Source organism: Apis cerana, linkage group LG11 (assembly GCF_029169275.1).
Source record: "Apis cerana isolate GH-2021 linkage group LG11, AcerK_1.0, whole genome shotgun sequence".
Classification (NCBI taxonomy): domain Eukaryota; kingdom Metazoa; phylum Arthropoda; class Insecta; order Hymenoptera; family Apidae; genus Apis; species Apis cerana.
The window spans coordinates 9,603,610-9,627,147 of record NC_083862.1 but is presented as its reverse complement, the minus strand read 5'-3'; the positions used below and the strand labels follow the sequence as shown (position 1 = coordinate 9,627,147).

At 30.0% G+C, this 23,538-nt stretch overlaps 2 protein-coding genes across 2 annotated transcripts in view; one reads left to right on the top strand and one right to left on the bottom strand.

The window, feature by feature from the left end:
* Nucleotides 1-1,094: 1,094 nt before the first annotated feature.
* On the top strand, nucleotides 1,095-7,019 carry LOC107997773 (heparan sulfate glucosamine 3-O-sulfotransferase 6). The gene is made up of 4 exons (XM_017056608.3): nucleotides 1,095-1,502; nucleotides 2,287-2,910; nucleotides 3,115-3,605; nucleotides 3,792-7,019. Exons 2-4 carry the CDS (start codon nucleotides 2,414-2,416, stop codon nucleotides 3,914-3,916), a joined length of 1,113 nt encoding a protein of 370 aa, XP_016912097.1. The 5' UTR covers nucleotides 1,095-1,502; nucleotides 2,287-2,413; the 3' UTR covers nucleotides 3,917-7,019.
* The window catches only part of LOC107997729 (UNC93-like protein), a 43,332-nt gene continuing 25,416 nt past the window's right edge, over nucleotides 5,623-23,538 (bottom strand). Inside the window, exons 4-6 of the mRNA XM_017056513.3 lie at nucleotides 13,541-13,703; nucleotides 10,344-10,611; nucleotides 5,623-8,970 (exon numbers count right to left, since the gene is read on the bottom strand). Coding sequence (XP_016912002.1) covers nucleotides 8,651-8,970; nucleotides 10,344-10,611; nucleotides 13,541-13,703 — 751 coding nt within the window. The 3' untranslated portion in view covers nucleotides 5,623-8,650. The remainder of the gene's footprint in view (nucleotides 8,971-10,343; nucleotides 10,612-13,540; nucleotides 13,704-23,538) is intronic.

Below are 23,538 nucleotides of genomic sequence, written 5' to 3'. Positions count from 1 at the left end.
AAAATATATGAAATAGATTTTTTTTTCAGAAAATTATAACTCTAAATAAATCTTTCAATAATTTTTATGTATATTATTTTATATATATTGTAAAATTTATTATTATATATTTATACATTCTTAAAATTATTTATTTATAATTTAATATATTAATGTTATTTCAAAAATATTTTTTTATTATAAAAATTGTATTCAATTAATAATTAATTTTATTATAAAAATTGTATTCAATTAATAATTATAAATAATTTTTTTATGATCATTTAAAGATTTTATATGATCATAACTGATATTATTACCTAATTATATAAATAATAAATTAGGTAATAATAAATTAAGTAAAAAATATATATTTAACTAAATTATATATTAATTTATAAGTGTATTATACTATTTTGTATTATATGAATTTATTTTTTTAAATAAAATTTTAAATATAAAAATTCAAAAATAAATTTTTTAATACCAATATTAGATATTACATAGAAGCATTTACTTAATGATACTGCAAATATAATACAAATGATTATTTAACACAAATACTGAATATTTCATTTTTGTTTATATATAAAATTTGATTTTTTTTTTTATATTTTTATTAATATATTCGACAATTAAAATTATAAATTTATAGAAATATTTATATTTATAAATATTTATATATAAAATATATTAAATGTATTAAATATAAAATTTCATTAAATTTCAGTAATAAATATTGCTAATTAATATTTATATTATAAGATTAATACTAAATTTTCATTATTATGTAATAATATTTCATTTCTATTTTTTTAATTTCTAATATATTTTCACTATTTTATTTTATTTTATATTTGATTTTAATCTTGATTTATATCTTAACACACAATATTCAAATTTTTTCCTAATTTCCTTCTTTTAAAATGATGTTTTTTTCTATACGATATATCATGAATTGTTTATGAAAGTTATTAATCTGTCACTTAATCTTATATTGATAAAATTATATATTTCGATTTTTAAGCTTGATTCGGTTATTCGATATCATAAGATCTATATTGCTTTCCAGCTAGTTTTCAAGCTGTTCCACATTAAGAAATGTGGCGCCAGTATCGCATATTTCAGTATACTCGAACACAACAATGTGGACGAGCAGCATGAAGAGAAAAAGTTTCTAGCGCGCAATGCAATCAACAAACGCTGTATCACACTCGAATCTAAATAAAACACGAAAAATTCAACAAGAATGAAGTTTAATTTAACTTTTTATTATCTAATTCGGTAGCTATGAAATCTCATCGATACGTCTTGTGTTGTACTATCTTTTCTCCCTTCTACTCGTTCCGTGTTATCGATTGTTACGAATGCGCCGACTGATAATGCGTTAAATGTGCACTTCCTTTAATCTAAAATCATATATCCTTACATCTATTTCCTAGAAAGAAGCGAATATCACGATCAATCAGCATTATGTATAGTCTGCAAAATTAATGGACAGTCGGACATTTTACAACATGAAGGTGAGATATTGTATTAAATATGTAAACATTTTCTACTAATTTATATTGAATATACATTTTGTTTCGTTAATATAATAGGATATATTGTTTTGCATGCATTTTATAAAATATATTTATGAGAATAAAAAAATTTATTAAAAATCTATTAAATTTAGTAAAAAATTAGACGTAATTTATTATCACAATATCTATATAATTACGATACTTACTATTATTTGAATATGAATGTGAATTACAATGAAATATTTTTATAATATATTTTATTGTAAAATAATTTATAAGTTTTTTTAAAAAGCTTTTATTTTTTTTTATTTTTTAAATCAAAAACGATATATTTGAATACTTATAATTGTGAAGTATTATTTGCAAAATTAAATATTATTTTATATATTTTTTTTTACATATATTTTTTATTAATTTTCATAGTACAAGTAAATATATAGTATATATATTCATATATTTATCCTTCTTTAACAAAATATTCCAAATATAATGGACAACTATTCTGTATGTATGCAATTTACCGCCTAATAAGATGCAACCAGTTCATCAAGCATGATCAAATGGATAATCAAACATGTTATTTTGCAGTATTAATGTTGCAGTATATTCGATTTTTAAATATTTAAATTTTTATATTATAATTTTTATATTATAATATCTTATAATATCTTTTTTAATACTTTATATAAATTTTTATTATAATAATACAAAATAATAATTATAATTATGTATTAAAAAATCAATATACATCTGACAAATTTTATAGTAAAATTTTTTATAGATTTGATAGATGCAAAAATATGTATTCTAACATATGGAAATTTCTATCATGGAAATAGAAGACTGAAAGTTTGATGATATAATGGAATCCAGGATGCCAGTAAAATACGACGATTCTTAAGTTCAGGATGGAAATTAGAAAAGGGCCTTGGTCGAAAAAAATCCTGGTTCCAGCCTGTTTTTTGGTAATTCTCATCTGGATTTTTCTAATCGACAATTCATTACTGCTTGCCGGTTTGTCTGGCAAAGTAGCATTACAAAAACCCAGAAATTTCGTTTCTTTCGCTCGCGATCCGAATTTGGACCGTTTAACAATCAAGGAATCCTCTCTGATAAATGATGTCGAATCGAAACACTCAAAACTATCGAAACTTCATCTGGTGTCGCTTTGGGCAGGCAACAACACTGTTAAAGGAAACACAGGATTCATGCGAAAATATCAGATTTTGAAACAGCAAGGTTTAATGCCAAGTAAACAATTACCAACTGCTTTGATAATCGGTGTTAAAAAAGGCGGGACAAGAGCGTTGTTAGAATTTTTAAGATTGCATCCTGCTATTCGTGCTGCTGGATCTGAAGTACATTTTTTTGATCATCATTATATCAAAGGATTTCATTGGTATAGGTAATTTTTTTTATCATACATCTTTATGCTCTCAATTTTATGGATTGATTTCATTTTATTAGCAATAAATTTCATTAATATTTGAATTAATAATTTAATTAATTCAATACACTGAACCAATTATTTTATCTTTATTATTTTGCTAGAATTAAAAATTACAAATAATATAATTAAACAAAAAAATTATCTTTTGGTATATTATAGACATAGGATGCCTCCAACTTTAGCCACTCAAATCACAATGGAGAAAACCCCATCGTACTTTGTAACAAGTGAAGTACCGAGGAGAGTACAACGCATGAATTCAGGGATGAAATTGATTCTTGTGGTAAGGGATCCAGTTACTCGAGCGATATCCGATTATACTCAAGTGAAGAGCAAACGTGCTAATATGCCGAGATTCGAGGATTTAGCGTTTTTGAATGGATCGAAGATCGTGGACACATCATGGGTACCATTGAAAATCGGAGTATACGCACGACATTTGGAGAGATGGCTTCAATATTTTCCATTATCACAATTTCTTTTTGTATCCGGAGAAAGATTAATCATGGATCCTGTCGCCGAGATTACGAGGGTTCAGGATTTTTTAGGCCTAAAAAGAGTTATTTGTGAGAAACATTTTTATTTCAATGCCACAAAAGGATTCCCTTGTCTGCTCAAATCTGAGGAACGTCCTACACCCCATTGCCTTGGTAAGTCAACTAAAAATTGTAACAATATGAAAAATAAATATATATACAATATATAAATAAATGTACTATATTTCATTACATTTTATTTATTTATTTATTTATTTTTTGATCAATGCTAAATCATAAAAAAATAAAAATTTTTAAGAATTTATAGCTTTATGTAATAATTTATATATTATTTTTAAGGTAAAAACAAAGGTCGTAGTCATCCTTATATAGATCCTGTAGCTATACAACGATTGAGAGATTTTTATCGTCCATTCAATCAACGTTTCTACCAATTAACCGGAATGGATTTCGGCTGGTTGTGAGAATAAATGCGATAAGCGAATACATATCGAAGCTAGTCAAGTAAAAAAACATAGTCAATTTTTACTGAGATACGACACGCGCGCATGTGGTGTGCACCATTAGTTTGCACTAAGGTAATAAAATTAGACAGTAAAGAACGAGATATACTCTTCTCTCGATTAATTTTCATCCGTTTTTACTCTGACTCAGAATATTTTTTTATATAAGTATGTAAATGTGAAATGAAAAAAAAAAAAAAAATACGCATCATTTCAATATGTTGACAATACACAGAAGAGAATATTCCTGTTCTTGTTCGTGATATTAACTTTTAGACACGCATATTAGATTTATAGTTGCCGCAAAATGTTATCAATTACATATATAATTTTTCGCATACTACATAAACATATATACTCTACTATATTTTATACACAATATTACAAGAAAAGATATATTCGAATTTTTAACGATAAATAATCATACAAATTGTTTTTTATTTAATAGAGAATTTTTTATAGATATTTATTGTAGTTAGGTTGTTAATTCTATCTTCCAATGAAACTTTGAAAAATAGAAAATATTATTATTGAAATAGTATGAGTATTTTTATTGTTATTAGTTGTTTAGAATTAAGAATTGTTTACTATATATATTTTGTTGAATTTTTTATTTTTAACATTAATATTATGTGATATAAATTAAAAAATATATATGTATATATTTAGTTTTAATATCAAGCAAATAAAAATGAGTATTTTTTTAATAATTTATTTAAATTACATCAAAACGTTTTGAAATGATAAAAAAAATTATCATATTATAGAGGTCCTCATAGTTCAGAAACAAACTGAGTACAATTTAAAGTAATAAAAAGTGATGTCTCGCATTTAATAGTTTTAACAAACATATTTCGGTTAAAAAAGTATACTATAGAAATACATTAATAATAACGTCAATTAGACATTTATAATAGAAAAGGTTATTGAAAAAATTTGTATAACCATATCAAAATAAATAATTAATTTCGATACGTGCAAGTAGATAAAAACTTGCACAAATTGCAATAAAAATAATGTACTTATATTTTGCAAACGTGCACGCACACATACACATATAGATACATATAGTATATTGCAAAGCAGAAGTTTTTACAAATTGAATTAAAAAAATTAATTGTATTTTAATTAAATAGTAGATAAAAAAAAAATAGATATAAATTATCAAAGTTTGTTCCAAATAAATATACTTTTAGAAATTGTCTTCTATTAGGATGTTTTAAGAATGTTTATGAATTATCATTGCATTAATTATAAAAAGAATTTTACTATAAATTTATATTATATTATTAAATAAAAATTTTAACTTGCAGCTCAGAATAAATAATTTGTAACAAATTTATTGTTAAGTAGTTTATTGTTAAGTAATTCTATATTTAGTTTACTTGCTCAAGTGGCCTAATTAATCTAAACTTAAGGAATAAAGCTGTAAATAAACAATGATTTATCAAATAAACAATACTGTGTAACATGTATACTTACTTACATCAAATATTTTTTCCTCCAAACTTCAAATCATCCAGGAAGACATTATTTCTAAAACTCTTTTTATAAATAAGAGTTTCATTATTTATAATGTAATGGATTCGTTTATAATTCGTCTGATTTCTTGTATAACATCACAGGAAAAGATATTGTAGGTAACTAAATGACAACAAATATAAAAGTCTGTTACAAACTTTGTAATGAAATATTGCTTTCGATTTATCGAAAGAGGAAAACAACACGATGCACGTGAAAGTTTTCTTTATACAATTGTATAGAGTATTGTCTTAATACTTTCCGCAAAAGATTCATCCTCCTTTTGTACAAAGAGAAATATGTATGTTTCTGATCCGTTTCTTTATAATCTATTATATTATTAAAGAAAAAGAAAAGAGAAAGTTAACAATATATAAATTTCAGCCATTCGATGAAAGATAGATGATTCGTGAAGCTTTCTTTGAGCGACGCTCATCTTTTTTCTTTCGTTAATAAGAATGCTAATTAAAGTCATTAATTTCTTTGGAAATTATACATTTTTAAACCATCGGAATGGCTTTGCGTATATATATATATATATATATATATATATATATATATATATATATATATATAAAGATATAAGTACGACATACGTTTTATTGATACTCTAATCTTATGTTAAAGATTCTTGAGCAATCTTATCGATTGATGGACGGAATAAGTACTACATACTGTCGAGAGGGACGATATTACAATAGGTCAGTATGTTCATCATACGTGATCATCGAACGATCATTAATAATTACCGCATAATAATACAATTGAATTCGGGCAACAAAATACTGATTCAATATTATATATTTATGATAGAATCTCTTTTTTTTTTCCTTTTAGAATTATTTTATATGAATAAAACAACATTATTTTTTTCCCCTTCATACTTATAACCGATTATGAATTTTCGCGAAAAGATAAACATATATATATATGTGTATAATAACCATTTTGCTTTCAGTTCTTTTTTTTTTTTTTTTGATCTAAAAAAAAAAAAAGAAAAAAAAAAGAAAGAAAGAAAGAAAAGAAACAAGGGATCTATCTATGAAAAATAAATTTTGTGGAATACTTAACGTTAAATTATCGACTACAATGATCCTTAAATCTATAAACTAATACGTCATTAATATTTCGTTATTGTTTCTAACGTATGTAATTAAGATCATGCTTAATTATGATTTCGTTCCTACGTTTCTTAATGATGATTTCGATCATACTGATAATTGGGAGCATTTCGTGATGCAACATGAGGAACGCATCGGACAATTTAACGATCTACGTTCTTTCTCGTGGATGGTACTCTCTGGCGATGGTAAAAACATGAAATGTTTCTTTTGAGACTATTTCTTCGTGAGCTAGTTTTTTCTTCGACATTTTGTTTCATCGATCGAATGCAGATGCACAATCCCGGCCTATTTTCCACGACAAACCTAGCCTGATTTAATCGAATCAAAAGAAAAGATTGCATTGTTTCGAATTTCTTTTCTTCGTTATTAAATTTTTCATAAAAAAAAAAAAAAAAAAAAAGAAAAAAGAAAAAAGAAAATCTGACAGGCTCGATCCAAGTGGCTTTTTTGATCCAAGTGCATCTGTAATCATAACACAAAAAAAGAAAACAATGAAGACACGAAATCGGCCCGTTTTTATAGTTTTAAAAATCATGGCTTCGCTCAGCCAAAAAACAACGCATTCAAATGGAATATCCATTTCACCGCATAATACAATTGCTATCCATAATATATATACAAGATAAGCGGATTCACGATCGAATCGTTCGTTATGGGAACGCATCCGATTTTTTATCACAAAACTGGGACACAATTCCGATAAAACTTAATGGCAAGTTGCTACGAAGCGCTTCCACATAGTAGCAATGGGTAGATCTAACATCTTATAGATATATATAATAATACAGGATTGTTTCAAATTCGTTTAACGAATTATTAACCTTTTTTTTTACGTGTTCATCTATTATTATAATATGTAACGTTTATTAAACATAGATTGTTATTTTTCTTAATCATTTTCCCTTTTGTACTATTTGAAAAAGATCAAACTTATCTAATAATCTATTATCAAATATTTGAAGCCGTTCTCAATGATCATTTTACATCAATATCTATTATTTTCATATTTCTCTTTTTTTTTTTTTTTTTCTTTTTAATCAATAAACTTACACTTAAGTGAAGATCAAAGATATAAACGCTAGATATAAAACGCATAAAAACGATTATGGCATCGGAACGCGCTTCTAGCACCGTGAAGGCAAGCAATTCGTTTTATTGTTGACAATGGAATCGTCGTATAGAATCTCTACAAAATGATACATATTGTAATAACAACACATCCACGAAGTAATACACATTTCGCGCATTTCCTTATCCCTCATCAATTTTGTATGAGTCGATTTCTTGCTTTTTTATTCTTTCACACTTTTTCGGTTTCCAAAACCGGTGGAACCGAAGGAACGTGTTTCTTCGTACAATTGGTCCGCGAGCTTTGTCGCGTTACATGTGTTTGTCTTTTTCGTTTTTCGATGCAAGAAAAAAGAAAAAACACGGGGGGGAGGGGGGGAATAAGCCCAACGATAACGTGACGATAATGAACGAGGCGTGTTTAACATGAAATTTATAGAGTTATAGAATTAATAATAATAATAATAATAAAAAAAAAACAATCTACTAGAAGGAGAGGAAAGAAAATTCGAAAAAGAATATTAAAAAGCGCTCTAATAAGAGCATCTTAGGCATCTTATCATATCCTGCGATACTTTTTTTTTTTTTCCTTTTTTTTACCCACGATTCATCTTAAGACGAATGTACAACAATTTAATCACGTGTATCAGCAATACGAATAATAAAGACAATAATTCGATTCACGGCCCTACTCGTATCACCGATCTTATCTTAATTTCTGTTCTACATTCTTCGAAAGAGAAATATTTATCCTTACGCTTCCTATAAACGGGTAACAATCATGGTATACTTCTCCATGACGGGTTTCTGATCACTCGTTCAGAGATGATCGAGGATCGATGATGTATCCCTGCGTCTACGTATATATTTGCCCCCTGGTGTAATCATGTTCGTTACTATAGGAAAAAAGCAATAAGGAAGAATAAAAGAGAAGAGTCGATCAAGTCACTGATGAGATTCCTCGTCGGTGCATGATGTCGTTTCAGAGATGAGTTATAATGATATCGTCGTCGATATCGTCCTTTTCATCGTCGGTCTCCTCCACTTGATTCGCCTCCGCTTGAGCAGCCTTTGGATCATCCGCGATGGCCTTCAGCCTTTTCTGCTTACGCCTGTGCAACAGCTCGACTACAATGTATCCGCAGGTTCCGACGAGTAACACTGTTAGCATCACGTACAGCTTCATACGGGCGCATAGATGGGTGCTGTACGCGTATGCTATCACAAAACCGGCACTCTCCCACAGTCTGTAATTTGAGAATGCTGCTTCTTTGTTACGCCTGAACAGGGTGCCATACAGACCTGGAAAAGAAAGAAGATATTTCATTTTGAATATGTTTCATACCAAGTGTCGATTTATTTCGTAAAATATATTCTATTATGCACAGAGCGGGTATAAGTTGAAAGAAAATTGACATTTTATAAATGGGAATAAGGTACGACGATTGATTAGGAATGGAACGAACGATTGGCTGGGCTATTGTTTCACGAATGAAACGTGATTCGCAGAACGATACGTGTGCGTATGTAGATGAATGTCATATGAACATGTCTAGGATGCATCGTGATCGCGTGTCGAAGAGAATTGGTAACAAAACGACGAAAATGGCACCATAAGGTTTGATATTAACTTTGATGAAACGATAAATACATGAATTATATATTTGGTTATATAGTTAGAGTATTTATAAGAATAAGACAACATCAAATCTTCCGAAAGAACAAAGAAATCTGTAAACAGCTGATGATATCATTACAGGATAAGGATGTATCGGATAGAAGCGATGAATCAGGAAAATTTCGTTGTTGCGTGGAATTCAATTGAGCGAGACGAATGATACATAACAGTTGTTGAATATAAATTTGAATAGCTGATATCTATTAATTTATTGCATTTGAACTGAATACGTAGAAATGAGTAAGAATTAAGATTCATTGGATATTAATTTTTTCCTCTATTGCTTGAACAATTCCAAGTCTTTTTTGTCAAAAATCTTTTATCTCCTCAGATAATCATAATCTAATTTGTTTCCATTATCTGATTGATAAAAAGAGATTTTTTCCTATTAAAGAATAGATTCGTTGTGATCACATTCGATTGAAAATAGGAAAATCTAGTAAATATCGATAAAGTCTGTATCACAAGTTACATATAACGTCTGAATGCCGTAATGCAATAATCGAATAATTCTTTCTTTTTTTTTTTCGAAACAAGGCTAAATATCTCTTCGAAAAATTTTTTCAAACAATTTTATTTCTACAATTCTGTGTAATCGCTATGTAATCACACTTAATCATATCGATTGAAAATATTTTTAGATATATTTTTACAACTTATGTACAAGATAAATAACATAAAAAAAAAATATCCTCTTTAATAATTCTTTACAAATTCATGTCAAGGTATCTTTTATCTAAGACATAAAGTTACACTACACGTGATATTTTACACTAATTACAAGTACATATAGTTGCACTATTATTCCGATTAGAAATAAATAACCGTAATTTTTGTCGATACGAAGAACCAATGTTATTTCAAAGATATCAAGAATCTGATAAAAGGTATTAAAATAAATTTTAACTTGAAATTATTTCTAAAATTAAAAACTCTAAATAGAATGAAAATTTATATTCACATTAAAATATATAATATACTAATTCGCAATACGTACCGTTCACCTGCGTTTGCCATACAGCATCACCGACACCCCAAAGTCCAGAAACAGAGTAAAAAACATAAGGATTATCGGGGTTCGGTTTCCAGTGGAGTAGCACGACGATAAGACTAACATGGACGATGGCGCCCAGCACCATAAGTGGCTGCCTGCCGACGAATTTCATTAAAGATCCAAAGACCAAGGAGCAAATAGCGTTCACAACTCCAAAGCAGATCATTACGTAGCCAACTCGATGCACGCCCAACGCGCAGGAAATATAAGCCTGAAAAAGGAAAGTGTCACGATTATAAAATGTCGCAACAATTTGCGAGGACGAGAATAAATGTTCGTTTATGGAACATCTATCGTGAATGGAAATTCTCTACAACAAATTTTCAATACATATTCCGACAATAAATCTCGTAAATTAATGTAATAGATAAATATTTTTCGTCCCTTTTAAAATTGGAAGGAAAATTCATACGACGCGATAGAGCGAGGACGCGTTCTACGCGCTTTCATTTAGCCACATCGTGCTGATAGCTGCACAGGCCAGGCCGTCGATGCACCCGTAGAGAGAGAGAGAGAGAGAAAAAAAGAAGAAATACTGGTTCACGAGATTCCCGGTATGGAAGTGGTATCGGGGAATTGCCGCAAGAATAAAATTCTGGGCTATTTATAACACGTCGAACCAGCTGATCCAATGAAAGGTAGCGCGCGTCCCATCAGGTATCCTGATATTTTCCAGTAGCGTTTTATTCGCCGAATCACTTTATTCCTTGCCCAATTTGCCCGCATATTTCATCACCGAACTGGTTTCGGACAAGTTTGCCTTCTCCAAACTGTATCATCTATATTTTTTTTCTTCTCCTTCTTCTTCTTCCTCTTCATTCCCTCCTCTTTGCGTGCGCGCAAAGATATAACAACGATCAAAGAAGGGGGCAGCAAGAGGGGGCCGTCAGTTGGTCATCTTCGATGGGGTGTAATTTGATTGAAAAATTATGGGCAAAGAGATATTCGCGGTTTCGAGAAGTTTTATTATTGTGTGTAATTATTATAGCTGATGGTATTATTATTAGGTATGGTTAGTCTATCGATTTTTTCGGATTTATGGATGATTAACCGTATTTTACATATGGTATTGTGCGTAGCCCATACTTTGGACTGATTTTTTTTGGTTCAATTTCGTTTCTTTACCGAAAAATTACGGATTCGCTTTTTATACCGTTTCTATTTTAATTCATAATTCATATTATTTCGTAAAATTGAAATGTGTTGTTAATCGATCAACGTCGATACACCTCACGTATCTTTTTAAACAGTAGCGTTCCCCGATCGGTAGAGCGTAATCGTATATATTATACAACTTATAATTTGAAGTCATTCAGCGCTTTAAAGCCAAAGGATGCGTGCTTCAGCCGATATTTCAGCATATCTGTGATCAGTAGTATGTATTTCCGGAGAACAATTGCTCGACCTCGTATGGCCGTTACGCATCATGAACCTGCCGTTCTGTATCCGGTTTGTATCCGGGTGATCCTAGCCAAGTTTTTGTTGTTGAATCTGATGAGAATAATCATTAATGGTTTTAGCGTCTATTTTTGTTGACTGCGTCTTTTTCTCTTTTTTTTTTTGTTCCAATGTACCGCGGGAATTTTCATGATTAAACACGACACGATTTAATTCATCGATTTAATGAGGAAAATTATATAATTGTAAATATAATAATCAATAAATGTTTTTTGTGAAAGAATAGATATATTTTTATTACGAGGGAGAGGAGATTTGAGATAGTGCAAAAATTATATTGCGTAAAATATTGTATCATAGAATCTAGAGAAATTTTATGAATGTTCATATTATTATAGATTAGATTACTGTTATTCTTGAATCGTTTGTTTTTCTTTTAAACGTAATTTTGTTGTCCTTTATTAAAAAGTGTTCAATAATCCAATAATCTAATAATGTACTTTCAATAATTATTCCAAGTGTCTATTGGATAACAAAGTAAAGATTCAGCAAGTAAATTTGAACTTTTTCAAAATTTTTTTAAAACATTGAAAAAATTAGAAAATAGATCAGAGTTGTTAGTGAGAAAAAAAATAATAGGATCATTAGCCATGCCATGAACTTATTTTTGATGTGTTGGCTAATCTAAAAAGATCGAATCTGTGTTGTAACTATTCTGAAACAAGCAACGCGAGAATTCTTGGATAATCGATGGATAATATTGCATCGCCATTATTGTAACCAATATTATTATACTTTTAAATCGTCGATCATGAGACCGTCGTCGTCCATTCTTAGCCTGTTCCTTCGAAGAGATTCATCCTCGAATGCATAATCGGCTATTCGTAATCGATGGCCTTATCGAAATGAAGTTTCCACTGACAACAGGCTCGTTCATTTTCTACCGAGCGTGGGCGAGTTGTTGCTCGATTGTTCTGCCTCGTGACTCGTAAATAATTGCCTCCAGTTGTTTAAGAAAAGAAATCGGCAAACAATATATCGTCCAACTCTTGGAAACTTGATTAATGAATTTCTGATTAAAAAATAGTTTACTTTTTGGGTTATTAACCCCTTTATTATTAAACTCTCTTGCTAATCCTCTGTAATCCTGTGTAATTTGAAAATAATAATATATTCGTATAATATATTCGTGTCTTCTTAAATCTTATTTTAATTCTTATCCATTGTTAATAAAAGCATTATTGCATTGATGGTAAGATAAAAGAATCTTAAAGAATTATCCTTTTGGGATAGATTATACAGAAATCTATTCTATTGCGGTTAATTCTTATATAGGCCTTTACGTTTCCGACATTATTCAATTTCTAATTTCAGTGATTATGGTAATAAAATTATAAACTTGAAACTTAATTCGATGGCAAATATGAGGATGATCGAATAACGATGATACGAATGGATTTGAGAATCTTTTGAATGAAAAGTTTCTAATTTCATAATAATTCTAAGTACAAGTGCACTTTAAGTACTTATTTACGTACTTACTGCTTGTTACTTGGACCTGAATTATTCATGCAAAGATTAATCGATGCATGTACATTAATTGTTATTCAATTTTCAGTATCAACGTGAGGATTGATCGAAGAAGAAAAAAAAATGAAATTCTCTAAATATACTATTCGATTTTTATATATACGCGATAAATTAGCATTTCATAGGATTTCTCAAGCCCCTTAATTACTCACTTGTGTAAAGTCTGCTCCGATGAACGCTTGCTCCATACCGATCCATATTGTGATCGGTATTAGGAGTTGCTGATAGGGTTTCTTCAGTTGATAAGCAGTTGCAGAAAGCAATTGTATACCACTGAGCTCTTGACTGTCGACTTTTCGTTGCTTTTCACCGTACCTGAAAAAAAAGGAAAAGAGAAAATTAGAATAAAATTTATCAAAATCGAAAAACTTATTCCATATCATTATATTTCTACTTTCTAAATATAATTTAGTTCTAAATTTAATTTACTTTCTATTAAATTAGAATATCATTTTTCTTTATAATCGTTTGCCAATTTGATTCAATTAATCAAGATTTTTCTCGTCGAGAAGGATTATTAAATAACATTATGCTGATAAAAATGGAATATATTTTAAATATTTGTTCGTGTATATCGCTTTAATTTCGATCTATTTAATAATTATTTATAACAGAAAATAAACAGCGGAACGAAAAAAAAGGTGTATACAAAGTTGATGTGCGAATTATTTCGTGGAAAACGATCGGTTGTAAATTGTGTAGTTTTATCATAATTGTAGCCTTAAATGCTGGAGATAATTACTGAAATGTTTCTGCAATATCACGTCACGAATCTGTACCGTAACGTCGTTTCGTAGTTTAATTTTTGAGCGGTTTTAATCCAGGAAATTGATGCAGCTAAATGGTATCTCTAAATTATATTTAAGCTAGCCGACTATTATATGGCAAACATGCCACTTGTCTAGTCACTTCATCTTCGCCATCCCGTGGCGCCTTTGATTATTTATTTCATATCTTGCATCAAATATAATTAAATAAAAATTGGGTAAAATTATAAAAATAATTGCAGAGTGTTTTTTTCATATTTTTCACTACGATCGTTTACTATCACTGTATTAAATATCAAACGAGTATAATCCATCGATATTTTAATATCGATATTTGATCCTGATATATTTCATCGATATTGATCGTAAATCATAATCGATACGTACAGATTTTTGAACCCAAGATCATCTAAACGAAGGAGTCAGATTATAATTTTATAGAATATTGTTATTGTGGTATTAAAAAAAAAATTATGGCGGTCGTAACTTTTCTTCTTTTTAAATATACCTCGAACAATGGGATACAATCATTATCGTCATATCAAGTGTATCGAATAAAACTTTCGACAAATTTATCGTTGCAAATAGATTTAACACTTAGTTCGATATATTTATTTTACAATATACACCCAAGATACGCCTTTCTTATGTTAAATAAGTAATCTCGAAAGCATGTGACAGTAAAACCTGTGACACGAGAGCCTTGATACTTCAGCGCAGCGGTTCAAAATATGTCTATTGCGAAATGTTGACGGGAATCAGTGAGGTAGAACGATCATAGATTGATTAACAACTAGTTGGAAAGATAGATAAGATGCAAAAAGAATTCATCGAAGATAAAGGCATTTCCTGTTTTGAAACTGTATTTTAAATTATAAGATTTTTGTATTTCTTTTTGTACAAATAATACGTGTATTTTTTTTTTTTTTTTAGGATTTGCAACAAATTTATAAATATGCGAACGAAGACTGGTCTTATTCCCGATGAAATTGGCTCGAATTTCTATATTTCAAAGTTGCAAAAATAATAGAAATAGAGAAAGAGTTTATTTCTTAATAATTTATTTCTAATCGTTGGATATTCCGATCGTTTAGTCTCATCCCGAACAAAAGCTTCAATCTTCTTGGCAATAAACTAAACTAGCATTTAATGAGTAATAAACTTAACGTTCATAGTACATGAAATCTTTAAAACGCACATTTGTCTTTCAAAAGCGAACCGGTTGACAGAAGAGTAATTTTACGAGTGGTACAAAATAAGATTCACGTTTCTAATATTATTTAAGAGTCGCCACATTTAAACCAGACATGGAACATCTGTATGTATACTATGAGAATATCATAACACGTGAGATAAATATAAGTAAAATTTTTAGATAAGAATTATATCATAAATTCGAAAGAAACTCGAGAAAAAAAAAACGATATAAATATATTTTAATATTATAAAAAAAGTAGATTCTTTTTTTTTTTTTCCCCATAATTTAACTTCATCTACAATTTCTTTTTTCTTTTCCTCGAATCGAAGATTTTCTCTTATCATCCCCTTTCAATTCCACAAATATTATAAGATGCAAATTTTTATAATTAAAACGCGATGCTCGGTCGACGCCGTTTATTTCCAAATAGTAAACCACGAAATAATTATTTCTCCTTCAAAAATTCCTCGGATGTATTTTATCCTACACCGTCGTGTAAAGCGTATAATATATCCGCACACCTGTAAAATGGTACTTCGTTTCGCGATGAAGGCTGGTTGCGTTATATCCAGGCGAAAAACCGGTTCAAGTTTTTTTTCTTTTTTTCTTTTTTCACAAATTTTTTTTTCACGGAGAAGAAAATTTCGAATCCAAGCTCGAGAAACCCGAACGGATACCTGCAATATAATACATACATACCGATGGTGGGTGGATGGGGAGGAGGAGGGGGTGGATTTTTGCCGGATACGATCCACGGTTAACGAAGGTCGGATGATTTCGAGAGAGGGATCGCGGAAGTCCCCATAACGAGCATGTCCGACCAAGAAGAAGGCGAACACTCGTAAAAGAGCCGTTCACCAGAATCCGGTAAATTATCCTTCCGCTAAATTTAGCCACGGAGCAGTTGAATACGATCTACCTCGAGGGATTCTGCACTCGAGGGAACGAGCACCTCTCTCTCTTTCGGGGAGAATGAACGAACGGAAGAGAGGAGGTTTTTAGTTTCTTTTGCCTCCAGGCCACGTTGGACAATTCGCAAAGTGAGTAAATTTTAAATTTTCGCGCTTCTTCTAATCACCATCCGAGATTGAAAACACGTGACCAAGGAGACGATCTTCTTTTGAAAGGGGAGGGATGGATTGTTGTAATTCTTTTTGTTGCCATTTAAATGTTTTGACGGTGGCGTCAATCTTTTCAAGATTGAAGAAATATTCCAAGATAAGAAAATTAAAATACGAAATTATCATAATTTTATTTTGATTGGAAATTAAATTTTAAATTTTAAAAGTGAATCTTTCTCTCTCTCTCTTTTTTTTTTTTAAGAGGAAAGAGACGTTTTAAAAGCACTTTTAAACAGGCTGCATGATTATTATTATTATTATTATTATTATTATTGTAATTTCTTTTGTCATTTACTTCTGGAAATTTATAACGTATATTTGAATACGTTTTTGATTACTTCTCCCTAAGATTTGATCATCCGGTAGGCCTCGATCTATCTTGTTTGCCGATCTCTTCATCAACTCGGTTAATCGAAATCCCACTGTTTTATAACTCGTGTTATTATTGTGATCGAATTGGTAAAAGAAAGAAAGAAAGAAAAAAAAAATTACATGCCATATTCTTGACGTCAGAGTGTATACAATACACCAAAAGAAATTCAAGAGTTGTTTGAACTTCTGATCGTGAAAAAATGTTTTTAAGCATTTGCACATTTAATTAGTGTCATTATGAAATATCTTATCTGAATAAATTCCGAAGGAAAACCGAACGTTGCTAAAAATGAGTCATCGAATATCATTATTATTAATATTATACTACTAATAGAAAATGTAGAAAAAAATGTAATAATTGTTTTTAATTGTCATTACAGATTTGAATTCCAATTTGAATGGAAACAAGTTGGAATCATCGAATTGTGAATTTCGAAAAGTGGAAAAGTTCGATTTAATAAAGGAATAACGGCAAAGAATCTCTCTAAATAATAGAATTGATGAATAAACATTGTAGATAAAGTTTTGAAATTACATTGAAAGAACGAAAATCCTGAGCGAACGATATTTTACAGATAAACTCGTGGTTTTCTGAACTCGTGAACGGGAGTAAATTAATTACACACGATATATAGATGTCTGTATGAGTAATCGAAAATTCGTTTGCTCGAGGGATTTACGTAAACCCAGTTACGCGAAAATTATTCTGTTATTATTTCTTTCCTCGAATAATTTTTCATTTAGAAACAAGTCTATTTATTCAAACTTATTGCCGCTAAAATATGTATCGTTTTATTATAGGACGATTGTGTTACAATGTTTATCTTAATTTAGTCGCTTCAACTTATTTAAAAAAAACACGAACAACAATTTGTGCATAATTGCACGACACGAAGGTGTCGTTGTCCTCAACATCGATGCACTATTCGATTGTTTTCGCTTTATATGCGAATTCATTAAAAAATGTTAGATTGAAAAAATCAACGGAAACATTAATACAATTTAAGTGGATTTTTCAAAGAAAAATTAAAAAAAGTTCAACAAATCATTGAAATCGCTGACATCGCGTTGAAATTTTTGTAGAGATTTTCGTATCTCTAAAAGGAGGAATTTTAATATATTCAAATTATTCACAAATTCTTATTCTTATCTTTCAAATAATCTAATCTTCTTTTCTTTCATTTGTACATTAGTATATAGTATAATATTCAAACAAGTAAATACAATTTTCCATAAAATTAATTTCAAGTAAAATTTGAAATTTACGAAATTTATGATGAAAGCGAAATTCTTCTTAACTTTGTTTAAATTTCCAGAAAAGCGGAAAGTTACTGCAGAGTTTTCAATTCTTCTTCAGGCAGACTTAGTTTTTTTTTTCTTTTTTTTTTTTTGCATTGTTCACTTCCGCATAATTGCTGTATACAGATGCAGCAATTTAGTAGGAAAACTTAAACTGACTACAAAAAATATTTCCATTGTATTCGTTACATCATTTGCTATCTAAAATAATTAAATCCAAGAATATCGTACACCGAGTTTTTATCTTGTACGAAAATTTGAAATACTTTTTGAACTTTGTGGAGAATTGTGGAACACGACGAAAAAAAAAAAAAAAAGAATTTTTCGATAACAGAGATAAACGTTGTCTTGCCAATCGGACAGAAAAGTGTGAGCGATTGTAAAAGTTTGATATAATAAAAATTAAAATATTAACATCAAATCAAATCGTGAAATCGCGTTTATGCATAAACCTCAGAACGAGAATTGAACAAGAGTTCTATTTTTATTACAAACACTCAATTGATATCAAACCGTATCTAACCGTACTTTATTTCACAAACCCATGCGCTACAGCAACAATCAACAGATACACCACAAAGTAATCTTAGAGCACGGTTATTGACAAAAGATTACCGAACGTCAAATATTATTCGATCCGGACCGTGATCGTGCCACGGTACAAATGTCAATGTACTTACGCGGCAAGCAATGCACGTGAACATTCTAACTAGAATGTGTCAGCTTGTAAACATTAAACAAGTCATCAGCTAATCCAAATACATAATTCAAGAATGCCTGACTCATAGTCCGGTACTGGTTGCACTTGCGGCACCCAACCACTATACCTACAAACGAGTATATAATATATATCTGTATACCACGTATTGTACGAACGAATGGAAAAAAAGGAGGAGGAGGAGGAGGAGGAGGAGAGAAAAGGAGGAAAGAAAAAAAAAATAAAAAAGGAACAAATCTCTGACTGGGATCGTAAATATGTCGGTGGCTGGAATAAACTATTAGCCGCGGACCGTTAATCGATCGTAAATGTATGCATGGCGAACGGGAGGAAAACATTGCTCGCGCGAAACCGTTCGCGACGATAAAATAAGTAATAAGTAATACTTACCTAGTATAGAAGCACTTTAGAGATTCTGACGAGGACGCAAGGTCGATCGGGTTTCCGGCTACCTTGCGAAGTGCATCGGGTTATTATGGATTTAATATCGATTCGATACACGTTTGAATTTTATGGAACGTCACGTGCAACAGGCATGAATCATGTTCTCAGGGAAAACCGAATCTTTATTGCACCGATGCAGAGGAGATACGTTTTCATTCGATGGGAAATAAACAAACGGATTGGAACAAAGATTTTTTTTTCTTTTTCCTTCTTTGGAAAATTTATCAGAGGCGTGCGAATTATGCTTGGTTAATTAATTTTTAGATCGATAGAGATCGAAGGACGCCGTCGACGAAGCATTTTTTAAACATTGATTAAAAAAGGGGGGATAAATTTAAAATTTATTATATAACAAATGTGATAATTGTTTCTTGAAAATGATCTCACGGTTCTTTTTTTGAATATTTTTTTTTTTTTTCAGAATCCGAGAAAAGAAAAATTATTATTATTATTATTATTTTTTATTTTGTTTCGCGTGAGAATCGAAATGTAAAATTATTAAGTTATTAACGGAAAAGGTAGGTATTTTTATTTATCTATTTTCCGTCGCTATGATTTATATCGTTGTTTCACAATGCTCCATTGAATTAATGAAAGAGGCGATATCATAATTACACATTGGAAGCGTGCATAAAATGCGGCACAAATATTACCTGATGTATTCATCAGGATAGTTTAATAGCAAGTATTTCATTGTTCGAAACGGTTTAATGATACAGAAAGAGTGAAATTAGAGAAATGCATAGGGGAACGAGCTAAGAATAGGTGGTAACGAAATCGATGGTGTATGGCAATAACGATTTTTAAGACGCGTATTTGAACCAGTACGACAATTAAAATTTTATTAAGAGACGATAATGGACATTAACTGAAGCAAATTTTTAATTTCATGGATGAATTAAAGAAAATAAAAATCGTGATTGACTTAAAGGATGATTGAAATAATTATTATATATAAGCATACAATTAATAATTATCATTAATCAATCTTCGATAATGAATTAATGAAGCGATTGAATCGCAACTCCTTAATTTTTAATTTCCAATTTGCATTGAACATTATCCGATACCGTTTAAAAGATGTTGTGATATACGGGGATAAATTTCTTTTAAAAATTTTTCTTTTTCTCCTTTTTAATTGCAACAAGCTGTGAAAAACAACAAGCATGGGATCCAGTTATAAAAAGATGTTCGAAAAATCTTCAAGAATGTATTCGAGTAAGAGAATTTATCACTCTCTCGAGCAATTTCTCTCGACATTTCCTTCATATTTTTTCCTCGAACAAAGACAATTAACACCTAATGTTTCAACATTATTTCCAATTTTTTTCTCTTTTTTTCAATCAATTTGTATCATTCAATTTTCTTTTTTTAATATTCCGATTACGAAAAGGAATATCAAACATGTTTCTTGACATCACTTTTTTTTTATTTGCATTCCATAATTTTTTTAAAATTTAAAGATGTAAAAATGACAAGGGAAAGTATTTACTATTCTGATATATTTTTTTTTATAGAAAAAGAATCGAACCAAGTGCATACTTTTATTTTATTTGCATTTGTAATTAACTCCTATTAATTGTAGATTTTATTAAAAAAAAAGAAGAAGAATTGTATCGTAAAAAAGAAAAAACATTCGTATCATTTTGTATCATCATAAGAAGACGGAAAACGAAACTTTCTATCTATAAATTTCGAAAGTTCAAAGAAAAAAAAAAAAAAAAGATTTTATAATTTTCTTTTCTACGTCCTGATTTTCCTTTATTAAATATGTATCATCAAAATGCGTGTCGTCACGATTTTGTAAGAATCTACATGCGGGCAACAAATGCATTATTAATCCTTGAATTCATTTGAAGAGAAGGGAAATTTCATTATGGATTATCCTCGTTATTCTTCTCTTTTTGAAAAAAATAAACTTGATAATTAACTTAACAACTGATCTAACAAAAATCTAAACGTTAAATTCTAGATGTCAATATGTACGTTTGAATTTTTTCTTTGGATGAAAAATAAAAAATAAAAAAAATTTAAATTTAACAAATAAAGTGAATTAATTATTTTTCAGACTATTATAACTATATATAATTCAAAAATTACAAAATCTTTCACATTCTTGCAAAAGAGAAACACAGAAAAAGAAAAAGAAAAAGAAACACACACACACACATCCCACAAGCCACAATGTTGTAGCAGATAGTTTTATTTTAAAACTACACAACCGCAATTAAACTCAAACAGGGAAAAAAAGAACATTGTAGCTTAGTTTATCGTATCTATATTGCACAAGAGAATTGAAGAGGATAAGAAAATAAATATATAACCGAACGAGTAATCGAAGGCGAACACGTTAAAATATTCTCATCTTTTACTTTACTTTCGCGAAAGATCGTTTAAACGTGTATAAATATGAGGATTGGCTGGTTTGACGCATTTCAAAATAAAAAGAAGAGAAAATCCAGCGTCATTAAGCGCCATTACAACGTCATTCGTAGTACCAGCGGTCGTAACAATGCGGCAAGGTCAGCAAGAATCGCTTTAATCTCGCGAAGAAAGAATAAGGAGGCGATTAACAATATGTAAACGGGCCTGGAATGAATCTGATACGCTTAGATCTCGAGACGAGAGAGCTCTCTCTCTCTCTCTTTCTCTCTCGATATCCACCATGGATACGCAGTTTCCCACTTGGCGATTCTCGGCAACGTGGAATGGCTTCTGAACCGTTATGACACACTATGGTTACCTGTTCGAACCTCGTCGCGCCGATTTGGAATGGAAACGAGAACCGAACGATAAGTCGAGAAACCAAAGCATACGATACGACGCCTTCGAGCCGATCTAGCTACACGAGTATATTTTCCTGTTATGTAATAAAATCGGTCATTCTCGCGGCGTACAGGTATCGATGACCATCGATATTCCTGAAATCGATAGCAGCATATTAGAACGAACGTCACGAACGAAACGAATTTCACGGGGAATAACAATTTAATTTGTCAATCGTAATTTTTCGCACATCGAAAGATACAGAAGATTGCTTGCTTGTTTCTTCCTTTGATGTAATCTCTTTCGAGAAGTTTCGTTAATATCCAGTTTTAAATCTGTATAAGGAAACATTTGAGTTTGAACGTTGAAGTATAATCCATTACGATTTGCTTCTTTGCAATAAGATTGAATAGATGAAATAATTCATCCGGCTTCAAAGCTTCGTTTAAACTTCGTTTTTATGTCTCCTGGTCATTTATCTTCGAATTTGTGAAATTCATTTCGTGCGCAACAACGTAATAGAATGAATGATTTGTACAATGATTCTGCAATTGACTCCTATCGTTTATTATCTAAATGGCATAGCGATTCTTATTGCAATCGTGACACTAGAATGCATGCACGCGTAAAGGAAAAATTGTGCGTTTTATTTTTATGAAAAGTTTTGATTGATTACGATGTAAATGTCACACGGAATGTTCTAATCCATAATGTAATCATAACATGGATGAAAAGAGAATAAATTTGTGCGAAGAAAGTAATTAATTTTGAATTGGATTATCGTATAAATTATCGATGGAAATTTGTCCCGATTGCATCTGATTGTATCGTTGATCGATGGAAATGAAAACTAGTCCCTGCACTTTGTTGAGCTGCACAGTGGAAAATTATAAGTTTTATATACGTGCTTTAATTGTTATGACTTTATGTCTCTCAAATGAACCGATATCACATAAATGGCTCGTGAGAGTACGTGCTGATTCGGTTTTCAGATATACGCGATGAACGTGTTAATTACGTGTTTTTGAGACGTTCATTATATGTAAAATGGAGGATATAATAAAAAGTTGCATCATTAAATATTAAGAATAAAAAGTGATATAAAAAGCTTGAAAAATGAAGGATGAAAAAAAGTATTGTTATTATTAGGATTAAAGGATATTATATAAAAGGATAAATGAATTAAAGTCATTAAGATCATTAGACATTGTTATAAGAATAAAAATGGCCGTCATTAAAAATCATGTTTTTAAAAATAAAAATTGGAACGAAGAAAATAAAGAAGGTGTATATTTTTTTTTTCTTTAAATAATTTTTCTTCTCTAATCTAAGCTAAACTAGGACTCGTAATTACATTGATAATAAATGTCCATACGTGAGTCGAGTAAAGATGTTCATTGTGCGATCGCCATAACGACATAATTAGCGAAAAGAAAAAAAAAAAATCTTGGTAAACATTTTCGCG

Excerpts from the sequence above, each read along its gene's own strand:
- LOC107997773 (XM_017056608.3), top strand. The coding sequence starts at position 2,414 with ATGGAAATTAGAAAAGGGCCTTGGTCGAAAAAAATCCTGGTTCCAGCC. Across the intron at positions 2,911-3,114 it reads AAAGGATTTCATTGGTATAG|ACATAGGATGCCTCCAACTT; the intron begins GTAATTTTTTTT and ends GGTATATTATAG. Across the intron at positions 3,606-3,791 it reads TCCTACACCCCATTGCCTTG|GTAAAAACAAAGGTCGTAGT; the intron begins GTAAGTCAACTA and ends ATTATTTTTAAG.